The following is a 27,722-nucleotide window of genomic DNA, read 5'->3' as shown; positions in this document are numbered from 1 at the left end:
ATTAACCCCCAAAGCCCGGTAAGGTTTGTAGAAATCATATCATAACACACTGATGAGGAAGTTAAAAAAGAAAAGTCTGTGTATCTGCAGTAGCAGAATACAATTCTATACAGTTTCCTCATGAATCATTCACAGCATTTTCACAGTTTTTACATCTTCTTAGAGCCACACACAAAATCAATGCTTTTATCATCAGAGATAATTTTAATGGGAATATACATCAAGGATGAAGAATATTGTTTAATAATTAAAATTCTTTGAACTCTCAAATAAAAAAATAAAACTTCCACTAACTTTATCCATTTTTTTTTAAAAAGTGCAGAATAATCCAAGTCAGTGTCAAACAAATAAAGACAACATAAAAGGCTGTATTCATATCAGACACTAAACAATTCACTACTTAAACATTTTAGATATGATTTATGTAATTTGTAAATGTTTTACTTAAAAAATACAACTTATTACTTTATTCTAAGAATCATACGCTTTTTTGCCTTTCTATTTATTTGTTGACTACCTGATATATGTTCATATATTTACAAAGTCTCACAGTGATCTAACAGCTTTACATTATAGTAATTTTTTTACAACTACAACATTGTTTTAAGGATAAATTGGTAACGTACAGCCTGCTATCTGGATATTTCCAAGATTGTAACAGTGTCCTTGTGTTGTTTAGCCTAACAAAACCTGGAGACATATGCATTATGCATTTGATATGCATTTGTGATACTGTATTACACCATGTATAAATACAGTTGTTGTATGATTGTGGTCTGCAGTCTGGGGTCTGTCAGGAATAACTGACGTCTATCTGTTTCACTTCTTTAAATCTTGACTGTGTGAACGCAGTCTTGACAGAGAGCTACAGTCTAAACCACTCTGTACATCTCAGTAGAAGACACATTTAGGAACTGTTGGTAAAACAAGTTTCCTTAGTGAATTAACCCTCAGTTTAAATGCCACACATTTAAATGCATTACCTGACTTGGTCTGGCTGATAAGTGGCTGCTGATTGGCCAAGAGATTAACTGCTGCATTAATCAGGAGAGGCCTTCCTTCCACTGGAACAAGACGAATTAGAAAGATCTTATAGTTACAGACCACAGTCTGTCGTTGTAGTCTCACATTCACCTACTGTAACAAGACCGCATTTGTGTTGTGTGTGTGTCTAAAACGTTTCAATATTCTGATTTGACAGGAGTGTTGGATGTCTCTCCTTCCGTGGTGTCTCTGTCTCTGTGGCGTATACCCCAATATCTGCGGCCGAGGTATGTACTCAGTGCCTTATCCATCGACTTCCTAAACTTCTCTCCTACAAATGCGTATATGATAGGGTTTAGGCAGCAGTGAGAGAGTGCGATGATCTCAGTGAAGCCGATGGCAGAGGTTATGGCCTTCAAGGCCTTGCAATCGTTAAGCAACTCATACATCTGCAGTGTTTGGAGGAAGACTACCACATTGTAGGGGACCCAGCAAACCACAAACACGCACACAATGGTAAAGATCAACTTCACAGCCTTGCTCTTTTTGGAATTTCTGGACTTGGAGAGCACTAAGAGGATTTTAACATAGCAGAATACCATAATTGGGAGACATACGAAAAGCCCGACTGTGTTCTCACTGAAGTTTCGCAGCTTTTTCCAAAAGTCCACATTTTCATCTGGATACCAGGGTTGGCACTGAAATGTCTCCCCGTCCTCCTCATCCATCACCACCGAGGCGAATACGACCTGAGGGGCAGCCATGGCGCTGCTGGCGACCCAGATGGCAACAGTGGCTATGATGCCGTAGCAAAGCGTCCTGGCTCGCATGGCAGCCACAGCGTGAACGATGGCCAGGTAGCGGTCAACACTCATCAGCGTCACAAACAAAGTGCCACTGTAGAACCCCAACTGTTCAGAGCAGACGTAGAGGAAGTACAATCAGAGGTCGGAACATGCAGTGACATAGTGATACAGCTGACAGATGTCACCATGTCATCTCACCACACCTTTCTTTACTTTGTAAAAACGTGACTGTTTGATGGAAAAACAACCACAGCAGCAAGTCTTGTTCTAACCACCTGACATAAAAATAATACTACTGCTATCACATGATACAAGTCTTAAAGCCAGGTGCTGTAATTTCTGCCCCCGAATGACTGTAACTGGCCACTGCGGGAAACTTTAATTTTTTAATTAAGTGAATATTACTTTATGTACATTTTGTTAGGATTGGCCTGTCGTCCCTCCTATATCTGTGTTTACTTTAGTGTACTATTAAATACAGTTACATTGATCATTCTACACTAGATGTATTTAATAGTACACTAAAGTCATTTGAAATAGACCACTGATACCATTTTGACTTGATAAAGCCCAAAGGGCACTCACCTGATAAATGCCTGTCAACAATTTGCACGACACAATGTTCTGAGAATGGCTGGCCCACATAGGCAGGGATACGGCCAGGATGAGGTCCGACAGGGCCAGATTAAGGAGGCCCACGTCCGTCATTGATTTTAGTTTTATGTGTCTCAAGAGAACCCAGAGAACTGTGATGTTGCCTGTGAAGTCGTTGAAATTTGTTAGTCGTTGTTAGGCTAGAGCATTGTTAAATGTATGTAGGCATTATAGGAAGAATGTACAACACACCTAAAACTCCAAAACAGAACAACACATAGTAAACGGCTGGGAGAACCACAGATCCAATGAGAACCTCCTCGGTAGAATCCTGCTCACAGGTGTCGTTGTATTCATAGCTGGCGTACATCTCCAGATCAGACAAGTTCTGCTGGCACAAACAGGACACTGTGATTAATCCAATTAAATAAAAACACATCAGTATCACACACAGACGCTTAAAAAGCAAAGAGCAAGAAAGCAAGAAAATCAGTCAACAACAATACTAACAAGCATGGAAGACTCTTCCATTGAACTAGCATATATTCATTCCTCCCTCTACTCCACTCTACAGAAAGTACTGCAGTAATAATACGTAAATATGTCTTTACTAATCAGCTAAGGCCAATCATTATTTTTTGTCACGCTCAAAAGATCCTCCCACAGAAAAAGGATCTTCCGAGAAAAATCTCTACCCACAGATCTAAGAAATGGTACACATGAAAATATTAACAACACAAGATTACGAGACCTAACACTTGGCTTTTGTCAAAAAAAGGAACACATTTATTTATTTATTTAAATTCCCACTTGTAAAGAACCATGTTCATCTAGACAATTAGTGGTAATCAGCTCTGACAGAGTACAAATAGGCTGAAAAATATTTTTTTATAAAATAAAATTTAAAATCAAATCTGTATATTATATAAGTAACTTACTGTGCAAACCATCTACCCTCCCCGTGACTCCTGGATTAGTTTCCTTGAACTTCTCTAAACTAAGTCTTCTTTGTAAAGAATATATATCTGTAGATGATTTCTTGGACCAAATGACACGAGGAGGAGGCTCCACATGTTTCACTGGATGTTTCTAATAATCCAGAAAGGACTTACGAAAAACACATTGACTTGTTTGAAACATTACATAACACGTCAGCCATGTGCTTGGACTTTCCTGCCCTTTAAAGCAAGGCAGCATCTATTGAGTCATGCCCCCAAATGCCACTGTTTATCTAATTGTCTTGCCAGTCTAAATGCTGACAAACAACTCTTGTACAACATCAACAAACACGGTGATAGATTACGTGTTAGAAAGTCAAAAACCTACTCCAATAGTGACGGTAAGCCAAATTCTACCACCTCTGACAAACCACATCTCAAATTCTACTCCTCACAATTGCGAGTGACAGAACCAACGTCTCTGACACCCAGACCGACCCTCACTTCCTGTGGCTGTCACAACACACACACACACACATGGCTATACACACAGTAACCCCAACAGAGCATCGTTTAAATGTCTTGTTAAGTTTGGAACGGTGCAACACTCACCATCTTTACCTCAGTCACTGCTCGTGAACTGATAGCTTCCTGTGCAGCACATCAACCCAATCCAGTTGTATCACATGCTTCTTGTGCAAAATCCTGCTTAGGAGCCAGTTTCTGGTAAAGGTGAAGTTCAAGATTTTTTGTAATTTCCTCTGCATCACCGTAAAGCTGCACAGAGGTGTCAATGTGGTTTCTCAGAAATGTCCCTTTATGTTTTGTCTTGCCGCGTGAAAAAAAAGAGTGGAGGGAAATGTATTCTAATGAGGCACATTTTTTCCACTCACTTACATTTTCTTACTTCTGCTGTCAATGCAGATGGACTTCTCCAGTGTTGTTGACTTCTGAAACTTTCATTCAATTCATCAGAAACGAACAACTTTAACTTCTTACTTTACCTTCAGACCAACCACATATACCAGAAAAGACATTTACCTACTGCTATGATATGGTATACATACAACCTTCAGACAGTTTGTGTAATAAGCACACTGAGGAGTAAAATGCTTGGACATCTTTTCAGTTACCACTGACAGCAGGGACTGTGACAAAGCCATGAGTCAGAACTCAATTCTTTAACTCTTCAGGCTTATATTAAATATTTTCCTCACTGTCTACGACACAAATGTACCATCCAAAAACATTAAGATATGAACAAAAGTCTCTCTATCTCTTCTTCTTCAGTAGTAGGCTCATGAGGAGCATCACATCCTGATGTAACTGTGTAGTTTACAGTTTTACACCAACCGTAAACAAAGTGTTATTTTGTAAATCTAACCGTCTCCTATGCCAGGTTACTGGCAATGAACTAAAATTTGCAATTTCCTAAATTAATTTCTTGATTGTCTCTTGATTATGTAATTATGTTTCTGACTCTGATATAAGATCTTAGGGAACGTATAGTTTCGATCCCAACTTAGGGCAAAAAAAGAAAAACACAAGGCGTTGTTTTGTAGAAGCTATATCTGTTTATTATAAAATATTATGTTAGGTAAAAAGACAAAAATGTTGAAAAACAGTAGAAAAACCTTAGACTGGGGATCAGTGTGAGTGTAACTGATTAAAAAGAACAGTAACCATACAATTTTTGACTCGTGTTGAATCAAAAACATATACCCACCTACAACATATACAACTTTCCTGAAATAAATGGTACAAAAGTCAACATATAAATGCATAATTTATGTAAAATAAAAGAAGTCAGATCGGTTAAAATAATAGGCAGATTTTTTTTCAATCTGAGTTTTACTCTTTCAGCTTTGAGTCATCACCAAAATGTGAAAATCATATATTTTCCAAAACAAAAAGCTTCTTGAAGATGATTTTTTTCTAACGGTAGATTTTCCATAATGAAGAAAAATAAAACGTTGGCCAAAAATAAGAAATCTTATCGATAGTGAGAAAAGAAAAAACCCCAAAGCCAACTGACAGAAAACTTTTAAGTTTTAACACATATTTCTGTGTGGAGAAATTTGAAGTAGAGCAGAGTTTCCCCTTGAATCACTCAGGAAGACGTGTCTATTTTTGCCACATCTACAATGTTTAATAAGTGGGGTCCGTCCCACAGGACGTCTAGACAAGTGTTTGGTGTGTCATATTTTTCTTAGATTAGATTGAACTTGAACTGATCAATTACTGGAGAAATGTTGTTTTGCAGAAACAAATGGTCAAAGACTGTACAAAAAACAGGATCTTAAGTAGAAAATAGTTCTTATATACAAAGGTTTGCACAGAATCTTTTTGTAATTTTTGATGCATCACAGTTAACACACCTTATTTCTATCTAATGTTACAAGCCATTAGTCCATTTATGGATGGAAATCTACAACCTATATACTGTAATACTGCATTTCTACCATTGGGTGACAGTAATACCACTAAAAGGCAGCAGTGCTTCTATGAAAAACCCAGAAAAGTAGCAAAATGCAGTCAGTAGCAGAATTCTATCTAATTGTTTATCCGCTATCTTTTTGTCACTAAGTTTACCGCATGCTGGTGTAAAGGTATACCTGTAACATCAACAGGCTGTAGCATCAGGGTTAATAAGGCATTTTCTGATTCTAATTGACAACCATATATAAGTACCTGAGGAAACACAGAAGACAACACTGATGTTTCTGGGGGGTTTTCACACCCAGTCATCCTCACATTTACTTGAAAGAGATGGTTGTGACTTCAGACGACCTGGACCTGACTGAGCTCTTCCTGAATGAGCTGTCTGGAAAATCTGCGAGAGGAATCCAAGGAACCCATGTCTTAAGCAGCCTACAGGCACGCTTCATGAACTTCTGTCCAGCAAAAGCATAAATGATGGGGTTCAGGCAACAGTGAGTGTAAGCTAAGCTCTCAGTCACAACCAGTGATATGTAAAGGTTCTTTTGTAATTCACAGGTGAAAGGCAGTTTGCCCAAAACCTGCAAAAAATCCAAGAGCATGGAAATGTTAAACGGAAACCAGAAGATGAAAAAGACAACCACTATAAGGATGATTAGCCTGACAGCATGGTGCTTCTTTGTGCTCCTCATGCTCAACAACGTAGGGATGATCCTGGAGTAACAAACTACCATAGCCAACATGGGAAGCACAAGACCTAGAATGCAGGTTGCAAAGATGTCATAAAACTTCCAGACCATGTCATCTGGTGCATACACACAGATGGAATAACTATAATGTTGGACGTGAGAGAAGATAAAAGCTGGAAGGGAGACACAGAAACTCAGCAGCCAGATACAGATGCTCAGGATGACGCCTGACCTCAGGGTGCGGCAACGAATCATTTTGTTTGCATGCATGATGGATACGTAGCGGTCCAGGGTCATGGCTACCATGAAGAAGATGCTGCTGAAGAAGCCTACGTAGTGGCTGCCTCTCAGGAAACTGCACATGAAACCTCCAAAGACCCACTCACTATAGGCGGCGAAGTGGGCAAAGAAAGGCAGAGTGAGGACGAAGACCAAGTCAGACAGAGCCAGGGTCAGCAGGCAGATGTCTGTCAGGTTGGTCTGATGCCGGTGTTTCAGCAGCACACACACCACCAGGCCGTTACCTAATAGGAGAGAGGAGGTAAGTCAAAAATTCTAAGAAAATAATTTCATATAGTGTTTGATTTACTGACTAAGATATGATAAGACATTTCTCTCCAGCCCCTACACTGGCGCAAATAATTTTTTTATTACTGATATTTGGAGTTGTGTTTAGATCAGAGCAAACATCAATTTTTTTTACCCAAAATTTAATTAATTTAATTTAATTTAATCTATGAATTGAATTGAATCTATTACAAGCAGCAAGTTTTTCCTTTTACTAAAATGGAAAGAACTTAAAAAATAAAAAAGCAGAAGCAGGTTGTGACCTGGGGCCAACCTGTAACTGGGCTCTAGTCATTAGTATAATTTTTGGGGGGTCAATTCCATTGTACAGTATGCCTTTGTTGTTAGAAGTCCTTTAGTGTGATGATTTTGAAAGATCAACAGTTGATCAAACACAGAATTTTTAAATAATTAACAGTTAAAAGCAAAACCTTGCAACATGTCTGAGGTTTTTATTTTGTAGGTTCCGCCGTGTTGGTTTCACTCTGGTTTTACTTCCTGTCTGTGTGGTGGCGATCGTGTGCACAGATGTCATGTATTTCACCTGTGTTCATTAAAACCGCCTTTGCTGTCTACATAAATATCTCTTTCTGTTTGTGTATGTGTGTTTATAGACACACTTAATTCAACAACAACAACCCAAAACACCTCACAGTATATGCAGGCTCACATACCCAGAAAGCCTAGGATGAATACCAGACTGTAGAGAGTTGGCACAAATATCTCTAAGATCCTTGGACCCATATCATCACATGGTTCAATGTTTGATTCGTTATCATTGAAGTATAAGTCGTAATCATATGGCAGGTTGGTGTTGTAGAATCCAGAACCTGGAAAGACAAATTTTTATTTTTACTTTATATATCAGACCAGTGCTCTGTTTCTAACAAATGATAACAAAAGGCATTATACAAAATAAAATACGTTTAAATGTCACTTCTTAAAAAAATACAGCCTATAGTTACTATAATTACTTGGTTAAAAAAATGGAGGCGAAATTGTTTTGTATTTGGCCATACACACCTATTTTATTACAAAGCAATTCTTCCATCTAGTGGCCACTAATGGTAAAATGAAAAATAGGATCACGGTGTATTTGTATTGTGAAATTACATTCGATTTCTACCCAAACTGTTTTGTACGTCATTACAGAAGTGTGCAGAAACATTTTAGTTCACAGTATGAATAAGCATATAAACCAAACTTTTGTGACAAAATTGTTTTTCTGAGCATACTTTTTGAGACTTTTAAATTATAACTGCTCCGTGTTTAATGATAGCAAATGCCAAATATGTAGTTTTGAAAATGCCAGAAATAATACATATTAAATATTTAATATTATCTATATATCCTGTTTTTTAAATAAAAAGTAACCTTATTACATTCTTCAAAAGAGTGCAGTAAAATATCCATCCATCAATTTCCATCCAGGGGCAGCAGTCTCCACAACCGCCACCCAAATCACACTGTATGCACCGTACTAACCCCCCTGAACCTTCCTGCAGGTGGTGAGTCCACTGGAAGGTACCAACCGCCCTAACCAGGATTTGATCTTGCCCAGGAGGTGAACCCTGGGGTTTCACACCAATGTCAGAGATATTGCCTCTGAGCTAAAGCGCCACGCAGTAAATATACATGTTTGAAAAAAATCAGCACATTCATCTCACACTTAACCTAAAACATATGGTACACAACAGGTTAGTTGGTAACTTTGTTTTGTTATTAGTTTTTTTTTAGTTAATATAGTTATAGTATATTTACCTGACATGGTGAAGTTTCAGCTGCTGCGAATCAAGTCTCTTTTTTTCTTTACTGTCACAGCTTTGGGGGGCAGAACAGAATGACAGAGGAAACATGCATAAACTGAACAGCCAATCAATAGTAACAAACAAAGTATGTTGACTGATTTGCCTTAAGAGTGGCTGAAAGATCTTTATCAGAAGATCAGGTTTCACACCTTACAACAGAAACGAGCAGAACACCAGAGACAGAAAAAAAAAAACACTTCTCTTTTTCACCCACATATATTCGTCTACAGTTTACAAAACATCAACTCAACAATATGTCTTCTTCTTTTGTCAATGTCTCAAGGTTCTTTGAATTTGGTGGTCTTCTGGTTTGGACCCTGATTTTCCAATCACACCACATCTATGATAATCAGTGACATGAACTCCACCAGGTAAACTCTATTCACCAGTTGAATGGTGGAGTTGGTGGTGTGTTTGAAGACAAAACAGGCAAACACCCATCATTGCCATTTCATGAGAAACTTACGCTTTAACAAACACTGTGGGGTCAGTGTTTTTTTGGGCCACATGCTTCTGCCAAACATTTGTCGAAACCTCTCAAGCCTCATTGGTGTAGTAGTGCCTCATTTGAATGTATAAATATGCCTTCACATCATGTCGGTGTCTTTCCTGTCCTGAGTACATTTCTATATGTATTTTTGTCATTGAGTTTATTCTTGTACAAAACTCCAGTCACTTAAATAACTTTCTTTCTTTCTTTTTCATTTCTTTCATGTCTTCATCCATTATATGTAGTGTGTACTACATCACTCTATCTATATAAATGTTTTATTGTTCTATTGTTAATGTTCTATTTTTATAAACTGCTTTTTTTAGAATATCTGCAGGGGGAAGGAGGGGGAGCGTCATTGTGAGGTTATAAAGTTAATATCATTACTTTTTTCAGCCAGCATAAAAATGTAAAACAACAAGGTGTGTTTATACATATACATTGTTAACATAAACAAGTATTTTCTTTAATTTTACATTCTTGATCAGATTGAGTTTCCACGGCCAACAACTTTCAGTTATTCGAACTCACAACTTACATATTTTATAGAGCTAGAGTTCGAGTTCTTATTTGTTATGGTAGTGCGTGAGTGACACCTTGTGGCTAAAAGTGACATTTCACTTATGATGCACAGGGCATGCCTGTCAATAAAGGTGAAAAATATGTGCAGTAAATGTCTATCAAGGTTATGGAAGTGACGGATACATTTATTATTTATTGTTACTACAACCTTCGCTTTTTCTCCCTATACCACTGCTATTATTTCTTTTTCTTTAAAACTTTAATTGTATTTGTTAATATTTGTCCAGTCGTTTTGTGCTTTTATGTCACTGTTGTTGTGTTGAATCTCGTTGGTTGTAGGAGTTTATTAGTAGCGTCGTTTTTATATTTGTGTATCTGTGTGTTTGTGCTACTGGGTCGCGGTTGTGAACTCGTCGCTCTACAGCTGGTGTCCAGTGAATCCCAGTCAGGCTGATTGACATGAGATCTGCTGACGGGGGCGGGCTAAAGAAAAGCTAGGTCAAGTTAAAAGAGAGCACCCAAAAACACAGGGAAATGGAAAGGTTTACTTTAGAAGTAAAATATTTTTATTTATTTTTTTAAAACTGATGTATGGTATTGGCATATTTACTCAAATTACGTTACATTATGTGTAAGTGGCTGGTTAAGTTTCCTCTGCACTTATATTAAATAGTAATTTGAGACTGTTTCAGGTTTTCTTCTTCTTAATATTAGTTACATACACGAGAATCACTTTCAAGTTAATAAGACAATAAAAAGAAGAAAGCAAATGTCAGCACAGCACATTAAATATCGTACACATAATGCTAGCTTATTTTATAACTGCTAGCAAGCCGGGATGGCCACATTTTATTGATGTAAAGGTTGTATATAACCGCACAAAAGATGCTTGTCCCTATCTTTACACCCACTTATACAGAAAATATTTTGCAGACTGAAACAGGGATTAAAGGAAATCTTGGGATTAAAGGAAACTTGTTCAAAGGGTTGAATTCTATTCTATTGCGTATGTTTTGAGAAATGAAAAAAAATAATCAAGCTTTTAAGAAACAGTAGCATAAAAAGTGTTGTTTAAAAAATCTTGGGACAGATAACTATACAGGTGAGATTATGGCAGTTAAAATGATGGCATGCAATAGTGTTTGATATGGTTTATTCTTTCGTTTTTGTGACGAGTTACATGTACGAGTTTACATGTAATTATACTACACAAAATGAAAGATGTGTTTTCTCTTTATAATTTTACACTAAGTTCTTCATCCAACCAGCTTCTACAGGTAAATTAATTTTGTCCATCTGTAGCCATCATCTGATCAACACTGCTGGTTTGGGACATAGAGTTTTATTCTGAAACGCTGCACAGGAAGTGATATATATTACTGATACCGCCGTGAAATCGCTTAGTGCAACTCAACCTGTGGGCATACCATTATATCAAGTGGATTTGACGGGGATCTTTCATGTGAAGATGAAAGATAAAACTGCTTTCACCAAAGTAAGTCTGACCAATACAGAGCAGAATATTCATTTATTTTTATTCAGTATCTTTAGCGGGCATTTTAACGGTCTTTGTTTGGTTCAAACTAGACTGTCATCTTCGCGCACTGTCACTTGTTTAACTTGTAACTGTTATTTAAACTGGTTCTCTTTATTTAAAAAATGAGCTAATTTAGATGTAAAGAGTTTCTTGGAAACTTGGTGATAGAAGTAAAGTAATATGTGTTCCCTCGCAGGTGAAAACTGAATGGATAATCGTCTAGTATAAAAAGCAATTGCGGATTCTAGAAGCCCTCTGTAAGAACCGCTTACGACAGAAGTTGGACTCGGTAATCACAGCAATGTCCAACTCCTTCAAACCGCCTCTAGGGTAAGTCTTTATTCCACATTCTTTTTTTTAAAAAAAAGTGAGTGTCCGTAGTTTTATGTAAGATAAAATACAAAAATAGAAAAAAACAGTTCAGTAGAATGTGTTTTTACAGCACGCAGAGAAAGGTGTTGTGAATGAATGTGTAAGTAATTAAGAAAGTATTATATATTGGCAGGTTTGTGATCTTCCTACACACGGGCGTTAGGTCAAGCCCAACTTTGGATGTGTGGAAATTGCTGTGCCGGAAGTTTCCTAAGGCTTTCCCATCCTGAAAAACACAGAATCCCTTTGATGATACTAGATACTAGTAGTCAAAGTCTTCAGGTGCTGTTGCAATAACATTGTTCCGTGCAAATATTTTGGTCAGGCAAGAGGTTTTCAGTCTGTCCTGTGCCTTTGTGAGAACTGACAACAGAGAGAGACAGAGGATTCCAGCAGCCACACCAGTGTACTCAGCATTCACAGTCATACCGCCACACATAGTTTGGACAGCTCTGAATGCTGGCCACATAATGCTGCAACAGTTGGTTGCTAGAGGATGGTAACATTTGCTGGTCGGGCAACAGGAGCAACAACTGTGGGGGCTGCCCACGAAGAATATGATGATGTGCAGCTGTGTAGTAGAAATGATCATTTTCAATTTTGTCATTGCTGGTTGTGCAGCTAGTTGAATAAGCATAATCAACGATGACTGAGAATCTGCCTCAGCATCACAGTCTCAGTGTCTTATTGGCCTACTGTCACAGTTTAACAGTGGGATTTGGACTAGTAAAACAACTTTCAAAGGTGAAACGTCTGCTTTTTAAATCCTATTCCCAAATGAAAAGTATGTTATATACTTTACACTGTCAATTTCTTATATGTCAACGATCTGACTTGCTTTATGAAATAAAAGGGTAATTGTTTAGGCTTACCATTTAATTGCCTTAAATATATCAGGGCTATCAAATGACTAATCTGATTAATCAGAGTAGTTGTGGATTAATCATGATTACTTGAGATAAATCAACATTAATATTACCAAAACAATCCATATATTGTTGGAACAGAAAGACAAATAACAGCAAGTAAATAGTGTTTCACACTTATACATTGTGTATATATGTGACTAATCCAATTATATCTCAACATTTAGCTTTACAGACTTAGTAGATTTTAGTTGCTTTCTAAACTTTAGTAAAGCCCTTATTCTCAACAATATTTATCACTCTGCATTCCCTCATTAATTCTTGACCAGACGTGCTGAAAGTAAGTCCTTGACTAGGCATGACATTGCATAAGTTTGATTACAGTGTTACAGTGTGTGGGTGTTCATTAAAGCAATTGTGGGATATACAGTACAGTAAACAGCATCATTCTGCTGACTTCATCAGGTCTGAGGTCAGCTGTGCTGCTATTGTTATTTCCTGATGCCATCATCAGTGGTTTGCCCCTTTTATTCATTACGTGTTGATTGTTCAATCTTGAAACAGTTTTTTTATTGTAGGTATAAGGTGAAAAGCTCCACAGCAGTACAGTATAGTTCAGAAAAACAACACAGTAGGTGTTCTTCAGTGGCAACATGAGAAGGCTGTGATGGTGTTCAGAAGAGCACTGACCAGGTAATTTAGTGGTTCAAGCAAAGGTCACTTCAGGAAGTTACTCTTAAACTCTAAAATTTTAGATGCTCAAAAGCCTTTTTGGCCAAATAACTAGGTAGACTGGTCACAGGGTCAGCCGGCAGTGAGAGCCCATTTGATTTGTTATCCCGTCAATGTGACTTTTAGGTCCATATAAATTACCACAAGTGTTCACTTTCGTCATCACACAGTCAACAGCTACTTTACTACTCAGCCCAGTGTCCATTAAACACATCTCCTAAAAAGTACAATGTTAACAAACACCCCATTATTTCCCCTCTCTCTCTCTCTCTCTTTCTCCCTCTCTTCCTTTCTCACTCACACACACGCATACAAAATCACCTTTGTATGTGTTAAAGTCTGTCCCTAGTGATGTTTATATGAAAACTCATTTTGTCATTTAACCCATAAAAGTGTCCTAGGATGTCTGCACTGTGTTTATTGAGGTTCAAACCTATTATGGATCCCTGGTATCACACTTTTCCCATAACCTACTGATTAAGTGACATAATTTCATTAACATAGGTTTGTATAATATTTCAGAGTATACGAAGAATAGTTTGACTTTTTCCAAAAGTAAAAATGTGCTTCCTGGATGGTCTGTAATCAGATGTTTTACAGAAATACTATCAGATCTATTTGAAGTCTGGATAGACAACATACTTAATACTTAATTAGTACTTTTGTTGTTTTTTTATATGTCTATAACTGCCTCAGCATTAGGTGGTGTTTAGAACGGAGGCCTAATTAATGTGGTTTTGTTGCATGTGTGGGGAAACAGTAAAGGAGCACCAGACTGATAAAAATTGAATGGAATAACAAATAAACTGACACATACTCTAAGTTGTTTTCAAAAACAACTTGATGAACTTTGATGTATCCTGCAGAGCTGTTTAGGTTTTGTCAATCATATGCAGGAACACAGTCGACATCAAAACCTTGAGTTCTACTTCTGCTACATTGCTCAGTTCCCACTGATCAAACTCCCACACTCTTCACTATAGTGAACACATTTGTTGCCATTTGTTACCAAGCAGACATGGCACATTTTTTCCCCTGACTCTGTCCCTGAGTGGCCCGTGGAGTGCCAAGGATTACATTTAAAGCAACTCTTTCTAAACAGAACTTCCCTCACATTGCATGATAAAATGATTCAATATTCCTAGGACACGTAGCACAATTACAGTACAGTACCTTCAAATTTGAAGTGCATTTGTTGTTTTATGCCTTGTCTTTTAAATATACACACACCCTTTAGGGAAACAGTGTTGACAGATTTTAAAGATAAATACAGTATGGGATTTCAAATAGCTGTCCATTTATACTTTGCACACACCCAGGGATAATTATTGGCTATCCACTGTCCTGCACATGTGTATGTGTGTGTCTGTGCACTCTCATGAGCAAAATCAAGTCTGGTTGCTCTTCATTCATCAGTTTGAAGTTGTCCCAGTGGCCTAACATTTCAGACCCCAATTGTCGTGTAGTGTCTACCATGTGTGTCTGTCATGTGCTTCCTAAAATACTGTGAGATAAACTAGGTAATGTAAGATATAGTAATTTTATGCCTCAAAGATCTGATTGTTATTACTACCCCTGTCCTACTACCCCTTAGGACACCTCCTCCTCTTCCTTTTCACCTTCCACAAGTGAATCTTTATTTAGAATTTTAAGGTTCATGTAGCCAGCCTCTAATTCAGCAATGTGACTAAAGACTTTCCACTATTCACTTTTTATCCTCTTTGAAATTTAAGAGCAAGTATTTGAGGCTGGGGTTTGGCAGTGATTTAGTGTATTTGGTGATATCTGCATCAGTTGAACAGGCTGCATCCTTTATTAATGGAAAGCGTGTGGATTCTTTGCTCCCAAAGCTTGATTTTGTATCACAGCACACTTTGAGTAATCTTACTTGATCAAAATCAGTTACGTTTGGCCATTGATGTGGTGATTAAGGAATATCTTATAATCGAAATGTGTGATAAACGCTGCATCAGCAGAAAAAAGGTGGTTTCTATAGCACTTTACAATCTGTCAGTTGCTTTTGTAAAATATGACTACCTCTACTGGGGGGTATATGACTTGCTTTTGCCTATGTTGGATGTATAACAATAAACAAAATTCTTAATGATAGTTTCCTGACTGTTTGTTGTTGTTTGTTTGTTTTTTAGCAAGTGCTCAAGACCTTGTTTGTTTTTTGTGGAAACCTTTTTGTCAGACTTTTATAGCTGAAGATTATTGTGAGCACCAGCTCTATTGAATTTAATTAATAGCACTTTAGTATGCTCACAATAAAAGTAGAAGTAGTGCTTTGAATAGATTTATTCCACAGGCTGAGCAATGCTATAGTGCTCCAGAAAAAAGATGTCATCCTATCTTAGGCTTGCTGTATTTTTAGACAGTATTGCTCCTTTAGTTTAGCTATGTATCCTACATTTTCTTTTATGTACATTTCTGTTTCTGGTGTAGAAAAAAACATTAAAGTACTTTTCTACTACTGATTTTGTCAGTAACCTACACGAGACTGTATTCTCTGTATTATGCAGCTGCTCATGTTTATTTTTGGAAGCTTGTTCTCATATGTTAGTCATGGTGACATGTGGGTTTGTCAGGTTGGAATGGGCGCTCACTGTATTTGAGAGTGTACAGATGGGACTCTTACCAACAAACCTACCAAAAGAGTGCTACTGCTATCACCAGAAAAGTTCAAGAGACTTCAAGAGAAGTTCCTCCTGCACCTGTTAGGAATTTTTAAGCACCTTTGAAATCCATTTAACACTACTGCCACCTTCTGTAGTGGAGTAGAGAAAACCAACATTTTCATTGTTGAATATTACCATGTTAGCAATGTAGTAAGAGGTGTTGGACAAATTGAGTACACTGGCTAGCACAGGCACAACTAAACACGTCTATAGCCACTGATTGTAATAGGCACGCTCATCCCTGACTGTTGTGCAACGGTCAGCATACATATTGCCAGTTTTGCAGTAGAGAGTGTTTGAGAACAGGAGATTAAGCTCACATTTGCAAGCTGAAACTTATATGTTGTTAGCTTGTGAGTAATCTACAGTGAGCCGAGGCATCTCCATGCACCAGTAAGGTTAACAATGGATGAATTATTGCTAATTTATTCAGAACATCAAACCTAATCCAACACATATCCCCTCACCCATTTTGAACCATATACTTCTTGCATATGCCGTCAATTGAATAAACATGGAATCAGTGAAAAGTGGTATCAGAAAGTCGCGCTTACCAAAAAATTAGAAAACCAATTCTATTTGAAATTAATATGTAACATTCATGAAATACAAAGACGAACACATTTATTCCTTGAAATATACAATGGGTTCTTAATTGTACTTTAGACTTTCGTTTAAGGCTTCCTGCCTGCTAAGAAGCAACAGTGTTTATCTTCTCATCTCTCCAGTTGCAGCTCTCTCTGTAATTGAAATGAAGCTCAGGCAGTAGGGTGTATGCTAATTCCCTGCTGTTTTGCTTCGACATTTAGTCTCCTTCCTTTCTACTCTCTCATGTCAGCGTGCCCATATCCATTCTCTAAATTTTTTGTCTCCATGCATGACAAGTTTCAGCTTTTTATTCCATTCTCTTATCTTGTTCCCTTTTGTCTTTTTTTTAATTGGATTCTGTTTAGCACCATTAAGCAGCACAGTATGTACAGTGCAGTATGTTGGAGGTAGGATTGCTGTCAGTGTTTAGCAAAGCTTGGTAAAGCGCCATGTGATGATCAGATGATGTATCTTTTCCTGCTCTGTAGACAGTAGGAAAAGTCATATCTCCAGTCTTCTATTATTGTTATTTTTATCGATATTTGTTATACTCTATGGAAATTTTGACAAGGTGGTTATGCACCACTTGCCAGAAGTGACACTTATGCACAGTGGTGAAATTGAACAGAGGAGACAAGAAGGACTGAGATTGTGGAGTGCTTTTACGGTGAGTGGATTTGTCTTACTGCACACCATTAAGTAGGTGTGAAACAGATACTCCCTGTTGACTGGTCTCTTACTCAACCTTAGGTCACTGCAGTATAACTTGGTAGGAAAACCTTTAAATACGTGTAAAGCCTGTAAGCTACTTAATTGATCCCAGGGAGAAACAATTCATTCAGCACCTGAGGTGTCTTTTTATCTCCCATAGGTTGTTACTGTTACAGATTGTGCGAAGCTTGGTTCTAATTATTTAGACATGACACCTCCTCTTACTATTGCTTAATAATTTATGTGCATGCTTTTTAACCAAATAGTGAATTTTGGTTTCAGTCACTTAAACTTTGACAAGGTAGAAACATAGGAGAAAACAGTGTTTGCCTAAATATAGCTCATATGGTAAGTAATAGATGGGAACCATGGCAGATAAAAGTTGTTTAGATACATAAAACTGGTAGTTTTCAGGATTTGTAGAATCAAAAAATCAAAACAAGACTTTTCAACAAGACATTCATCTTCTCTGTTCTGTGTACACACTTTAGGAAGATTATTGCTCTGTCTTGTCTTTGTCTCTAAGTGTTTCTCTTTCTTTTTCCTTGGGTCACCCACCCTTATGTGAATGAATACAAAACCCACAGCTGCTACTAAACTAAGGTCTGCAGTCAAGTGGTGTAAATATAGGTTGCTATGGGGACACCATGACAGCCAAAGGGTATGCTTTGTTTGTGTGTGTGTGTGCACACGCATTAGAGTGTGAGGGTGTGAGGGAGTGGCAGAGGAAGTTCCAGGATGTGTGTCCTTCCTCTTCTGTCCAATGCGCAATAGGAGAGGAAAATTTGAGTGTGCCACAGATGATGGGAGATCTTAGTGCATTTTTAAGTGTTCACACATCAGTGGCTGAGTGCTTTCTTTAAGTGGTGCTTCGGTTCAGTTCTTTTGATGATTTGACTTGATGATTATTACTTCTTTCCACATTACTCCATGTCTTGAAACTATAATTGGATTGAGTATTTTTGCATACTGTGCAGTTACACAAAGCATATGCAAATTCAGGTAATTCTTTAGGGGGTATCCTTATTTTCTTTTGCCTATTGGGTACATCTCTGGCACCCTTTAAAACCTTCAGGATGCTTTTTTTTGCTCAGGGATTGAAATGCACTTGACAAATGTCACTGCCTTTTAAGAACTTAAAAATACTTTTTTGACTACACACTTTAAAATTCCATCTGGTAAGAAATCTAGACTACAGGATTTGTAAAACCACTAAAACCAACGATGTGCATTAAATGTATTTTCTGTTTTTAATGCATGTCCTTATAGGTTATATTAGTTTTAATATATCCTGTTTTAGAACAAATCTGTTTGTTACATGTATTTCTTAAATCATTGTTCAAAAGAATGCTTTAAAGTTTTATCTTCTCTTTATATTTCAAAAATGCACAAAGCGCATCAGTGTATGTAGGTCAGCCGGCAACATGTTTTTGTCCAATTAAGCTGCACTATTCCCAGTTGGTTGTGGTCATTAGAGAATAGTAGCATGTTGTTTGAGTGAGCCCTTTGTGTTTTACTGTTGGAAAGTTACAAAGTTGCAGGTTGTACTGTTTGACATTCTTAGTTCTCAACTACTGTTGTTCTATGTTTTTTTTTTTCTTCTGCCTTAAATTGTAAGTGTCTCCACTAATATCCTCAGTGAACTGAATCTGTTAGTCAGACCAGGAGTGAGCCTCAACACTAGAATTGTACAGTAAATACACACACTATGTCATGACATGACATGAATACACACAGACATAAAATAATTGGATCACAGTTCAGTCATCAGTTACAGTATAGCTATAGTATAGTAAAGGGTAAATGGTACGGACCAACAATATGTTTATATTTTATTTATTTTATTAAATATATTTATTTTTTAAATAACTATATGTTTTTTGTTCATAAAATACAAATATATTGTCTCATACATAGCCATGGGTAGTGTCTGACATGCATACACACAAACCCTTGCGCACAGAACTCTCAACTCTAGTGTGTTATCTGCATCCATCTGCACTTATCGTTTATTGTTTCCTGAATTACGTGGCAGCACTGTGAGTTATCTGCTGGTTCAGAAAGAGGTAATATTAGTGTATTCTCCCTTTAATTACACTAACCAGCAGGCTCCAAAAGTTTGGTTCATTCTAAGTGTAGACTTCACTGTGGTACTCTCTCTTCACTCTGTTTTCCACTTATAGTTTCTCACAGACTGACACAGACCACATGGGTTTTTGGGGGAACCTTGGTAGTTAAAATAAATCCAGCATATTGTTTTCCACTTTGCCTTGATTTGTACTGTCTGTCATTCTAATGTGAGTGTCAGTTCAGTTAAGTGAAAGATATACATCCATGTCAATGGTGTTTATCCATGAGAAATTAACTGTGTGGTTCAGAGTGGTCCATTAGTACCCCTCTGTGCAGAGGTAGGTTTGTGTTCAGGATCGCTTCTGTAATTAAGCCCCTGTAGTTGATCAGCACTTACTGCTCTCTACTGTAGTGTACTTTCTCACTCCCCTCCTCCCTCTCTCTCTGTCTTTCTCACTCTTTCTCTGTTTCCTTCCCTCTCTCCCTCTCCCTCTCTGTCTGTCACTCTATTCTTGCTTATTCAAACTGTGGGAGACTAGGCAAAGCTTTCCTAAAAGAGTCTTTGTGTGTGGATGTGTGTATGTGCTTGGGGTGTGTGCGTGTTTATGTGTGTTAGAGGGAAACGGAGAGGAAAATGTTTTGCAGAGACAAACAGCAACTTCGATGGAAAGGAGGATACCAGCCGTCTGTGTTAAATCTGTACTGGGCTCCCTCCTAGTCCTCCAGTTTCAAAAGGCTCAAATTTATCAAACCTCCAAGGCACAGACTGAAGGGAAGAAAACTAAAAAGAAAAATGCTTACTTTGGAATTATTGATAACAATACTAATATACCAGTATTGATATCAGGCCTGGAACTTGACCCATTACTGTAATTGTTTTGCACTACAACCAGCTGTGCACTTGTCAGTCAGTGTCATGTGTTCTGCTTCTGGAAATCTGTCTCATTGTCATTGTAGATTCTTGAAGTAGGTCAACAGTGTTAGCTGTTTGGAGGTATTTTTAGATCAGGGAAGAACCGAACTTGCCGTGATATTGTTCTGTTATCATTTGAGCAAATTAATGACTAAGTGCCTTAGTATGGAATACACTACTCTGTTATCGTCACAGTTCTGCTCATTCCGTATTCAGCTAACTGCTTTGGTTATGCTTGACTTATGCAGGAAGTTTAAGTTCTATTAATCTCTTAACTATTGATTATATCCTTAGTTTTATTGATATATTACTTAAAGTAAAGAGATTGTGTCAGTTTGATAACTTTTTTTTTATTTTTTTGGCTGGGTGTCCTCACTGTAGTTTGAGCTGTCACACATACTATACAACACCCCATTTCTCACACAACTGTGCCACCTACTGTACTGTATACAACAGTGCCTTCTTGGTCATTGCATATCTGTTGAAATCCAAACTAAATTAGCAAGGATGACGGTCCTATTGTGAAGTATACAATCTGAAATACTTGTAATTCATAAAAAATTATATTAAGACAACTGCAGTAACATTCTTAAACAACTTTATATTCGGTCAGTTTCCATGAAATAGTGCTAAGAACATTTCTCTTCCTCTGCATTGAGAAATGGTTAAGTGACAACAAGGGTCATGTGTGTAAAAGTGAATTGATATCGAAGCTGTTGGAGCTGTTAATGGTTAACTTAAGACAGGTTAGGTCAGAGCCAGATTAGAGTCTGCTCTCAGTGTTTATCCACATGCCTTTTTCTTTGCTGCAGAGTCTTTTCTTTTAAAGCTAGACGGGATTCATATTTCAAAGAAACCCACAATGACAGTCCTTGGAACTGGATTTCTCCACAGTTTGATGAACAGTTTGTTACTCTTCTTGGACATTTAATCAGCTCAAGGACAGTATTTGACAAGAGTAAGGTGTTTTTTTGTTTTTTTACTTATCGTCAACTAATATTTATGCTGTGAAAAGAGAGTGAGTGTCAGTGTGTGCTTTAATGTGTCCCACACAATAAGTATTTGTCTTTGATAAGAAGATGTGAGTGTTGAACTTTACAGTTTATGTAAAAATGTGGTCACGTGCAGACAGCAGCACCTCGTGCATGTCATTGACATTCGGTGCATCTCCACCCATGACCTGTGGGTTTAAGCAGAGTTCCTGGACTTGACTGTTTGTAATTTAAAGTACACTTTCTGATAATTAATGTGAATAATTGTTGGATATATGATTCTGCAAAAGAAATACAAATTAACTCTGTTTACCATTTACAACCAAGATGGAAATAAAATAGTGAGTTCAGGTAATAAGAAATAACAGAATGTCTGTTTAGATTTTTTTTCAGGGGTAACAATATGATATATTGAGTTTTAAAAAAAAAACATTTAATAGAAGAAAAGCATAGTTAACACACGGTTCTGTTACATCAGGTCAATGGAATTGAAATATCTACATTGCTAGAGAAGAAATTGACGCAAAATGAAATGAATCAACTCATGAATATTGGAGTGTTAATTGTAATAAAAAAAATCAATATAGTACTGTGATCTTTCTGTGTATAGATATTTTCTTACACACATTCAGATCAATTACATTAATCTTATGTGACAAATAGCTGAAGCTGAGAGAATTAAAAATGTCTACACAAGGGACGAATCCACAAGATAGAAACAAGATCCTCTAAATTTAATAAAATCTGAAAACCTTTAAATATGATAATGTATTAATACTGTTTATTTTGTCATCTATCAGGAAGAGAATGAAGGGACGTGCTCCACTACCACCACAGGTCCCTCAACCTTCTTCTCGCCACATCTTTAGGAAAGCAGATGGGGAAGGTTCATCAGGCACAGATGTCAAAGAAAACATGCTAAAACCCACTGTGAATTTCAAGCTCACCCTACCACAAGGGTATCAGACTTATGTAACTGAGCAAGGCAGGTAAGGATTTAAATTTAAGACTTGATGAGATATTTAGTTGTAGAAAGGGTCATTTCAATGATGAGATATTTAGTTGTAGAAAGGGTGTAGAAATGTCTGTGTGTTTACAGTTTAAAAAAAAAAAACAATCTATAGTTACACATTTATCTTTTTATTTACACATCTGGTGTTTATTAGTTGCTTCACAATATAAATATAAATCAAGATGGATGTTGTTTGATGTCAGCCCCACAGTCTGTCACTAGGATATGATGATTCATTTGTGATCCTCATTTGTGGATCTGCTTATGATACAGGTCAGGAGGCCCCTGTTAGGGGTTCTATTCTCTGCTTGGAACTTTGTTCCACTGAATGAATAGATTATGCCTGACCTGTCACTGTAGGACTTTCTCTTATGTAGGGGGAGTAATTTTTTTTTTACTGTTTTCTGGAACAAATCTTCAAGGTGTCTTTAAATGACTGCTTGACATAAAACCTTCATAAACTCCAATAAAGTGCTAGGTTTAATCATTGACACCAAACTATTTCATCAAACCAATGTTTCTATCTTTAGTTAGACCTCCAATAATACGGTCTGGCTTTGGCTGAAAGTTGCTAGGCAAATGATAAGAAAAATCTACAATCTGCATGTGTGTACAGGCGACTGTCGGGAATTAATTTCATATGTAGTTAGTTCATTCTGAAGAGTTGTATTTCTTTCTTTTTTTTACAAAATGGTACTTGATAAACTGCATAAACCTTTCCACTTTATTGGTCTTGGTAAATTTTGCTAATATTTTGTACTGACTTTGTTGAGGTTTGTACTTTTTATCAATTAAAAAATACAACACTGAATTTCATCCAAGTAAACAAATCACTATCAAAGATAACCTAAGAGAAGAAAAATAGCACAGGTCACCCTGAGTGTTGACAGCATAGTTTAGTTTGGTTTTACCAGTAGACTGTGCCCATTTGAAAGTAATTGTCAATAATGTTCTTTGTAGTAGTTTCTATGTCAGCACTGTCACCTGATCTGGCTGTTCCCAGAGAAGGTTGGACACTGATGCTGGGTTTCTTTTTTTCAGAGGATTGACAGCTACTACTATAGGTTTCCTCATTAAATTCCCAAGCCTTGACATACACCAGCAAAGCAGTTGAGCAGATTTCACAAAATCCTTTGTGGCCCAATGGACATGATCTAATCACATTAATAGTAATTAGCAATTATTTGCTTGTCATGTCTCTAAAATACTGGGACACTGGTGGTCCAACTCTAAGTAGATGTAAAGAGAAGATGTTAAATGTTGCGTACAAAATGAGAACTTAGTTTTGTGTATTCTTTTTCTAAACTTCATGATTTTTGCCATCAGTTTGCAAATTTCTCATCATTTTCAATGATTATTCTTTTTCTTACAAAGTGCACTTGTGTTATCGATCTGTTTTTTAAAAATATTTTTGTTAAAATCTTGATAATAAAACAAATATTCTCTTTCTACTTACAGCAAATACATTTGTCTTGATAGTGAACCTAGACGTTTAAGTCACAATAAACTAAATCTTTTAACCAATTTTTTTTTTTTTTTTTTCATTTCAAAATCTGTGGGCCACTTTCACCAGAATAATAAAAACTGTATAATCCCAATGTTGATGATTTCACATGTGATAAGTGTTCTAAGAATTCCTACCCAGAAATGTCCCACTACTTTGATAATGAAGAACAAAGAGAAAACACAAAAGCAGGCAGCAATTCTGCACATGAATATACCAACCGAATCTACTTGATCAGTACATTAAATGTTTGCTTAATAAATAAAATACTTGGTCTAATAAATTAAATTAAGAGAAAACTAAAAATGTGTATCAGTTATTGTCTGTTTTGACAATTTAGATTTTTCAATAAATGAGCTAAAAATCTACTCTCTCCTTTTCCCCCACACTCTCCACTACTCTCTGTCACCCTCTGTCCTACTACATCTTTCACTTTTGCTCCCTCCCTTCCCTTCTCCCTCCTTCTCTCTCTCAGCAAGGCGCTGATGGATCTGTTGGTGGAGCTGTGCAGCCGCCACCACCTAAACCCAGCACTGCACACACTGGAGCTGCTCTCGTCCGAGGGCCACCCTCTGGGTTTTAAACCCAATGCCCTGCTGGGCTCCCTGAATGTGGCCTGTGTTTTCATCAAGGAGAAAGGCCGAGAGGAGAAGGTGGTGAGCAGACCAGCACCAAGAGTGCCAGAGGTGAGTGAAGCCTTATTCCAGATTGGTTTTCCTTTTTTTCACAAATCCTTTGTCTATGCCATTAATGCATGTCACACCACATTGAAAGACCAGATTAAATATTGCAAAGTTTTATTTGCAGAGACTTGGATATTCATGTTCATTTTACCAAACCGTGACAGTTTCGTCAACTGACTTGAGTAACAAGTTTTACCCAAACCTTGGGCTTTACCTTAGGCCTAAGGTATAGAATAATACCGTAATAATAATACACAGTTTAAGACTTTATGTAATATTTGTCCCTTCCAAATCTACCTCTTTCTCATCACTGCTGGCAGACAGCAAGGCCAGTGAAACCTGTAAAGGCTTATGCTAAGGTAGGAGCAGAGTTGTACAACCACTGGCCAAGCATGTTGTTGGACTCAGTGTTTATACAGTCATTTGATGTGTACTCTGTTCATTCTTCTCAAAATATTTGTATGTATAGCTTCTTTCTCATGCTGAAGTTATTTCATCTAAGAAGAAATATTCTCTTAGTCTATTTCCTTGTCCCTGCTTCTATTCCATTCTCCTCCTACACTTTCAATATTTTATGAGTGCCTTACCTTTAGTTACCATGCATTATTTCTCTGCCCTTCTCAGGGCTCACTGGTTGCTCTCTCTCCCTCTCTCTCTCTTTGACCCAGCCTGGACTCAGGCCAGCGGCTGACACTGTTTCAAACAGTGCTGTCGGTCAACCTTCTGCCCTTTGTACAATCACCTCAAGAGTTAGAAACAATAACAATCAAAAAAAGCAGTTTACTTTAGCTATATGACATTTGAAAGGATTAAAACTTAAATTTGAATCTAATTGAAAACTTGAAATGATAGTTCCATGCACTGTATCTGACTAAAACAAAGAAAATGAAAACCAGCTGCAATATTTACATTTATTACTATAGGCCTTAACAGAAGCTAAGGTCATGATGCAACACATCAAGCAAAGCAAACATAACTGTGACATAACATGTGACTAAGTCACTTGTGACTTTGGCCATTTAATACATTACTTAGTTTTTATAGAAGCTGGTGTTGGTGACTCATAGATGACAAATTTGCTCTTCTTTACAGAACACTTTGTACTAATGTTATATACATCAGAATCACATGCATGTGCTAAATGTTTCCTCAGCAGAAAGTCTGCAACTCTGAGTTACTCATTACTCAAGTGAATGTAACCACTTTTTAGAATTAGGTACTAGGTATTTTTTCACAAGTTAAACTATTCCATGTAAAAACTATTGATGTGTTGGTGACTCATAGATGACAAATTTTTTTTCAAACCATTGTTACTTTTTTCTTCTGCAGTGACAAGTTTTTTCTTTTCCTCTAATTTTCTTTAATGTTAAACATAATGTCTTAAAACGCACTTTGCCCCATTCATGTTTTTATCAGAAAACTGTTCGCTTGATGGTGAATTTCCACGGTACCCAGAAGGCAATATTGAGGGTAAACCCATCGGTACCACTCGAGGCCTTGACCCCTGTCATTTGTGACAAGTGCGAGTTAGACCCTGTACACGTCCTGTTTCTGAAGGACAACATCAGTCGCCAAACACTACCACTGGAAAAATCTCTGTCAGATCTGGGGATCAAGGAGCTGTACGTGCATGACAAGAGTCAAGGTAGGTTTTTTGGAACATTTAAACATATTTAGCTAAGTGTGTAAAGATATGGTAAAAACATGGAAGAAAGAGAATATGAGGAAGCAAATAGTGATCAGCACTTCTAGGCTCTGAAAAATTGTGATGCTAAGGGTCACAGCCTAATAACCCAAGTCAATTTAGCCAATAGAAACTTGAGAACATCTCTTGTCATGTTTTACAATTCTTAAAATCTTAATCTAAATGAAGGCAGTTCTGAGGGTAAAATAAAAAGAGTAGCAAGGTGAACATACTGAAAGAGCCAGTAAATAAAAAAGCGTTCTTATATCATTACCATTTAATTAAATTATAGTTACAAAAAGCTGGGTTTTAGTCTTTGATCTAAAATTAAGCTACTTTATGGTCCAGAATCCAAAGTTTTGGTTTGTATACATGGAAACACTTTAGCCCTTTTGTTTTTTTATGTGTCGTAAGGTAATAAAGTCTGATCTGTGATGAAAGACCTTTGGTTTATCAGTCACATCGAGAACACTGTGTATCTTTGGTCATATACAATGGTTTATTGGTCACATATTGCCCCTGACCTTTCAAAATAATTGCCTTTTTTTTTAAGAAAGTCAAAACTGAAATGGACAGTGTTGTTGCTGTTTGAAAACAGTGAGTCCGATTTGTAAACAGCTCACCTCTGTGCTGTATCTGTGAAGTAAAATGTTTTGAACCTGTTATATTTTCCAGTTCTGCAGCCTAAAATGGCTTCAGCACCTGCCCTGAACTACTCAGGTATAAGTTCTGTCTGTTTTAGTCTCGTGGCTTCCAAATCTATGTAGTTGTTTAACCAAGTCCACTACTGTTTGTTCATTAACCATGTTGTTGTATTTGGCCATGTCTATAAATCAAAAACAAATCATTCTAAAGATACTAACACTTTGTCTTTTGAGTGAAAATGGCTAATTTCTTACTTACATTTATTGATCTTTCCTGAAAATCAAACAGCCTTTTCAGCTGTTGCCTTTTATGAAAAGCCAGTTAACCTTTTCACTCTGACCTTAAGCTAACTGTCAAGGTTAGACTGACTTGAGCATTAACAAAATTATACGACAGCTCCCTCTGCTGGGATAATTGGCACTCAGTGAAAGCAGGTACAATAATTGATATTTGCAAAATAAAATGGCAGATATAATTAGGAACTGTTGGCGTATGACCCTAAATATATAAATATTTTGAACGTATTCAATTTAAGTAATAGTGTGTTAAATGTGAAACTGGTTTTACACTTGGTAAGCTGTGGTTGCTGTTGTTATTTGCATGTCATGTCTGCCATGACAGCTTAGTTTGTATTTATAGAAAAGATATTCTCACTTATCTCTTTTGTGTTTGTTGTTAAGACGACAGTTGCTCCAGAACAGAGAAGAAAGGCCTCCTGGGTATTTTCCAGTTCAGCAGAAAAAAGAACAAAGTAAGTCCAGATAGCTTTTTAAGGGAAATTAAGAAATCTTACGATACACTTTTAGGGCATAATAAAACTAAGGCAATTATTCACAAACCAACCTGGATTGGTGATGGATAGTTATATTTATTAACAAGTGGCATACTAAACCCATGC

The 27,722-nt window shown here is 37.1% G+C and overlaps 3 protein-coding genes across 16 annotated transcripts in view; 1 reads left to right on the top strand and 2 right to left on the bottom strand.

Annotated features, from left to right (window-relative positions):
• Positions 1 to 194: 194 nt before the first annotated feature.
• On the bottom strand, positions 195 to 4,315 carry LOC103388786 (C-C chemokine receptor type 2). Of its 4 annotated transcripts, none has more exons than XM_025061795.1 (4): positions 3,935 to 4,315; positions 2,637 to 2,775; positions 2,376 to 2,548; positions 195 to 1,895 (listed from the first exon to the last, which is right to left on the bottom strand). In XM_025061795.1, the coding sequence occupies exons 1-4, from the start codon at positions 3,935 to 3,937 to the stop codon at positions 1,182 to 1,184; spliced, it is 1,029 nt and encodes a 342-aa protein (XP_024917563.1). In that variant the 5' UTR covers positions 3,938 to 4,315; the 3' UTR covers positions 195 to 1,181. The 4 variants fall into 4 exon arrangements, with proteins under 4 accessions (XP_024917563.1, XP_016893173.1, XP_024917564.1 ...); XM_017037684.2 differs by having other exon boundaries at positions 2,637 to 2,772; XM_025061796.1 differs by having other exon boundaries at positions 2,637 to 2,772; positions 3,944 to 4,315.
• A 1,224-nt stretch (positions 4,316 to 5,539) lies between these two features.
• On the bottom strand, positions 5,540 to 9,040 carry LOC107989397 (C-C chemokine receptor type 5-like). Its single transcript, XM_017037667.2, has 3 exons — positions 8,779 to 9,040; positions 7,692 to 7,847; positions 5,540 to 6,974 (listed from the first exon to the last, which is right to left on the bottom strand). The coding sequence occupies exons 1-3, from the start codon at positions 8,783 to 8,785 to the stop codon at positions 6,079 to 6,081; spliced, it is 1,059 nt and encodes a 352-aa protein (XP_016893156.1). The 5' UTR covers positions 8,786 to 9,040; the 3' UTR covers positions 5,540 to 6,078.
• A 1,808-nt stretch (positions 9,041 to 10,848) lies between these two features.
• cobl (cordon-bleu WH2 repeat protein) overlaps positions 10,849 to 27,722 on the top strand; it is a 43,397-nt gene continuing 26,523 nt past the window's right edge. For 3 of the 11 annotated variants that reach the window (XM_008323912.3, XM_008323913.3, XM_008323907.3), the window contains exons 1-8: positions 10,861 to 10,939; positions 11,106 to 11,332; positions 11,571 to 11,704; positions 22,097 to 22,285; positions 24,288 to 24,498; positions 25,912 to 26,140; positions 26,855 to 26,899; positions 27,505 to 27,575. In XM_008323912.3, coding sequence (XP_008322134.1) covers positions 11,676 to 11,704; positions 22,097 to 22,285; positions 24,288 to 24,498; positions 25,912 to 26,140; positions 26,855 to 26,899; positions 27,505 to 27,575 — 774 coding nt within the window. In that variant the 5' untranslated portion in view covers positions 10,861 to 10,939; positions 11,106 to 11,332; positions 11,571 to 11,675. Of the gene's footprint in view, positions 11,333 to 11,570; positions 11,705 to 20,984; positions 21,263 to 22,096; positions 22,286 to 24,287; positions 24,499 to 25,911; positions 26,141 to 26,854; positions 26,900 to 27,504; positions 27,576 to 27,722 lie in introns of those variants that run through there. The other 8 variants (XM_017038020.2, XM_008323911.3, XM_008323914.3 and 5 more) reach the window with 7 other exon arrangements.

The sequence above is a fragment of the Cynoglossus semilaevis genome, chromosome 13 (assembly GCF_000523025.1).
Source record: "Cynoglossus semilaevis isolate Cse_v1.0 chromosome 13, Cse_v1.0, whole genome shotgun sequence".
NCBI lineage: Eukaryota > Metazoa > Chordata > Actinopteri > Pleuronectiformes > Cynoglossidae > Cynoglossus > Cynoglossus semilaevis.
The sequence above is the reverse complement of the archived record's forward strand: the minus strand, read 5'-3'. Positions and strand labels throughout refer to the sequence as shown.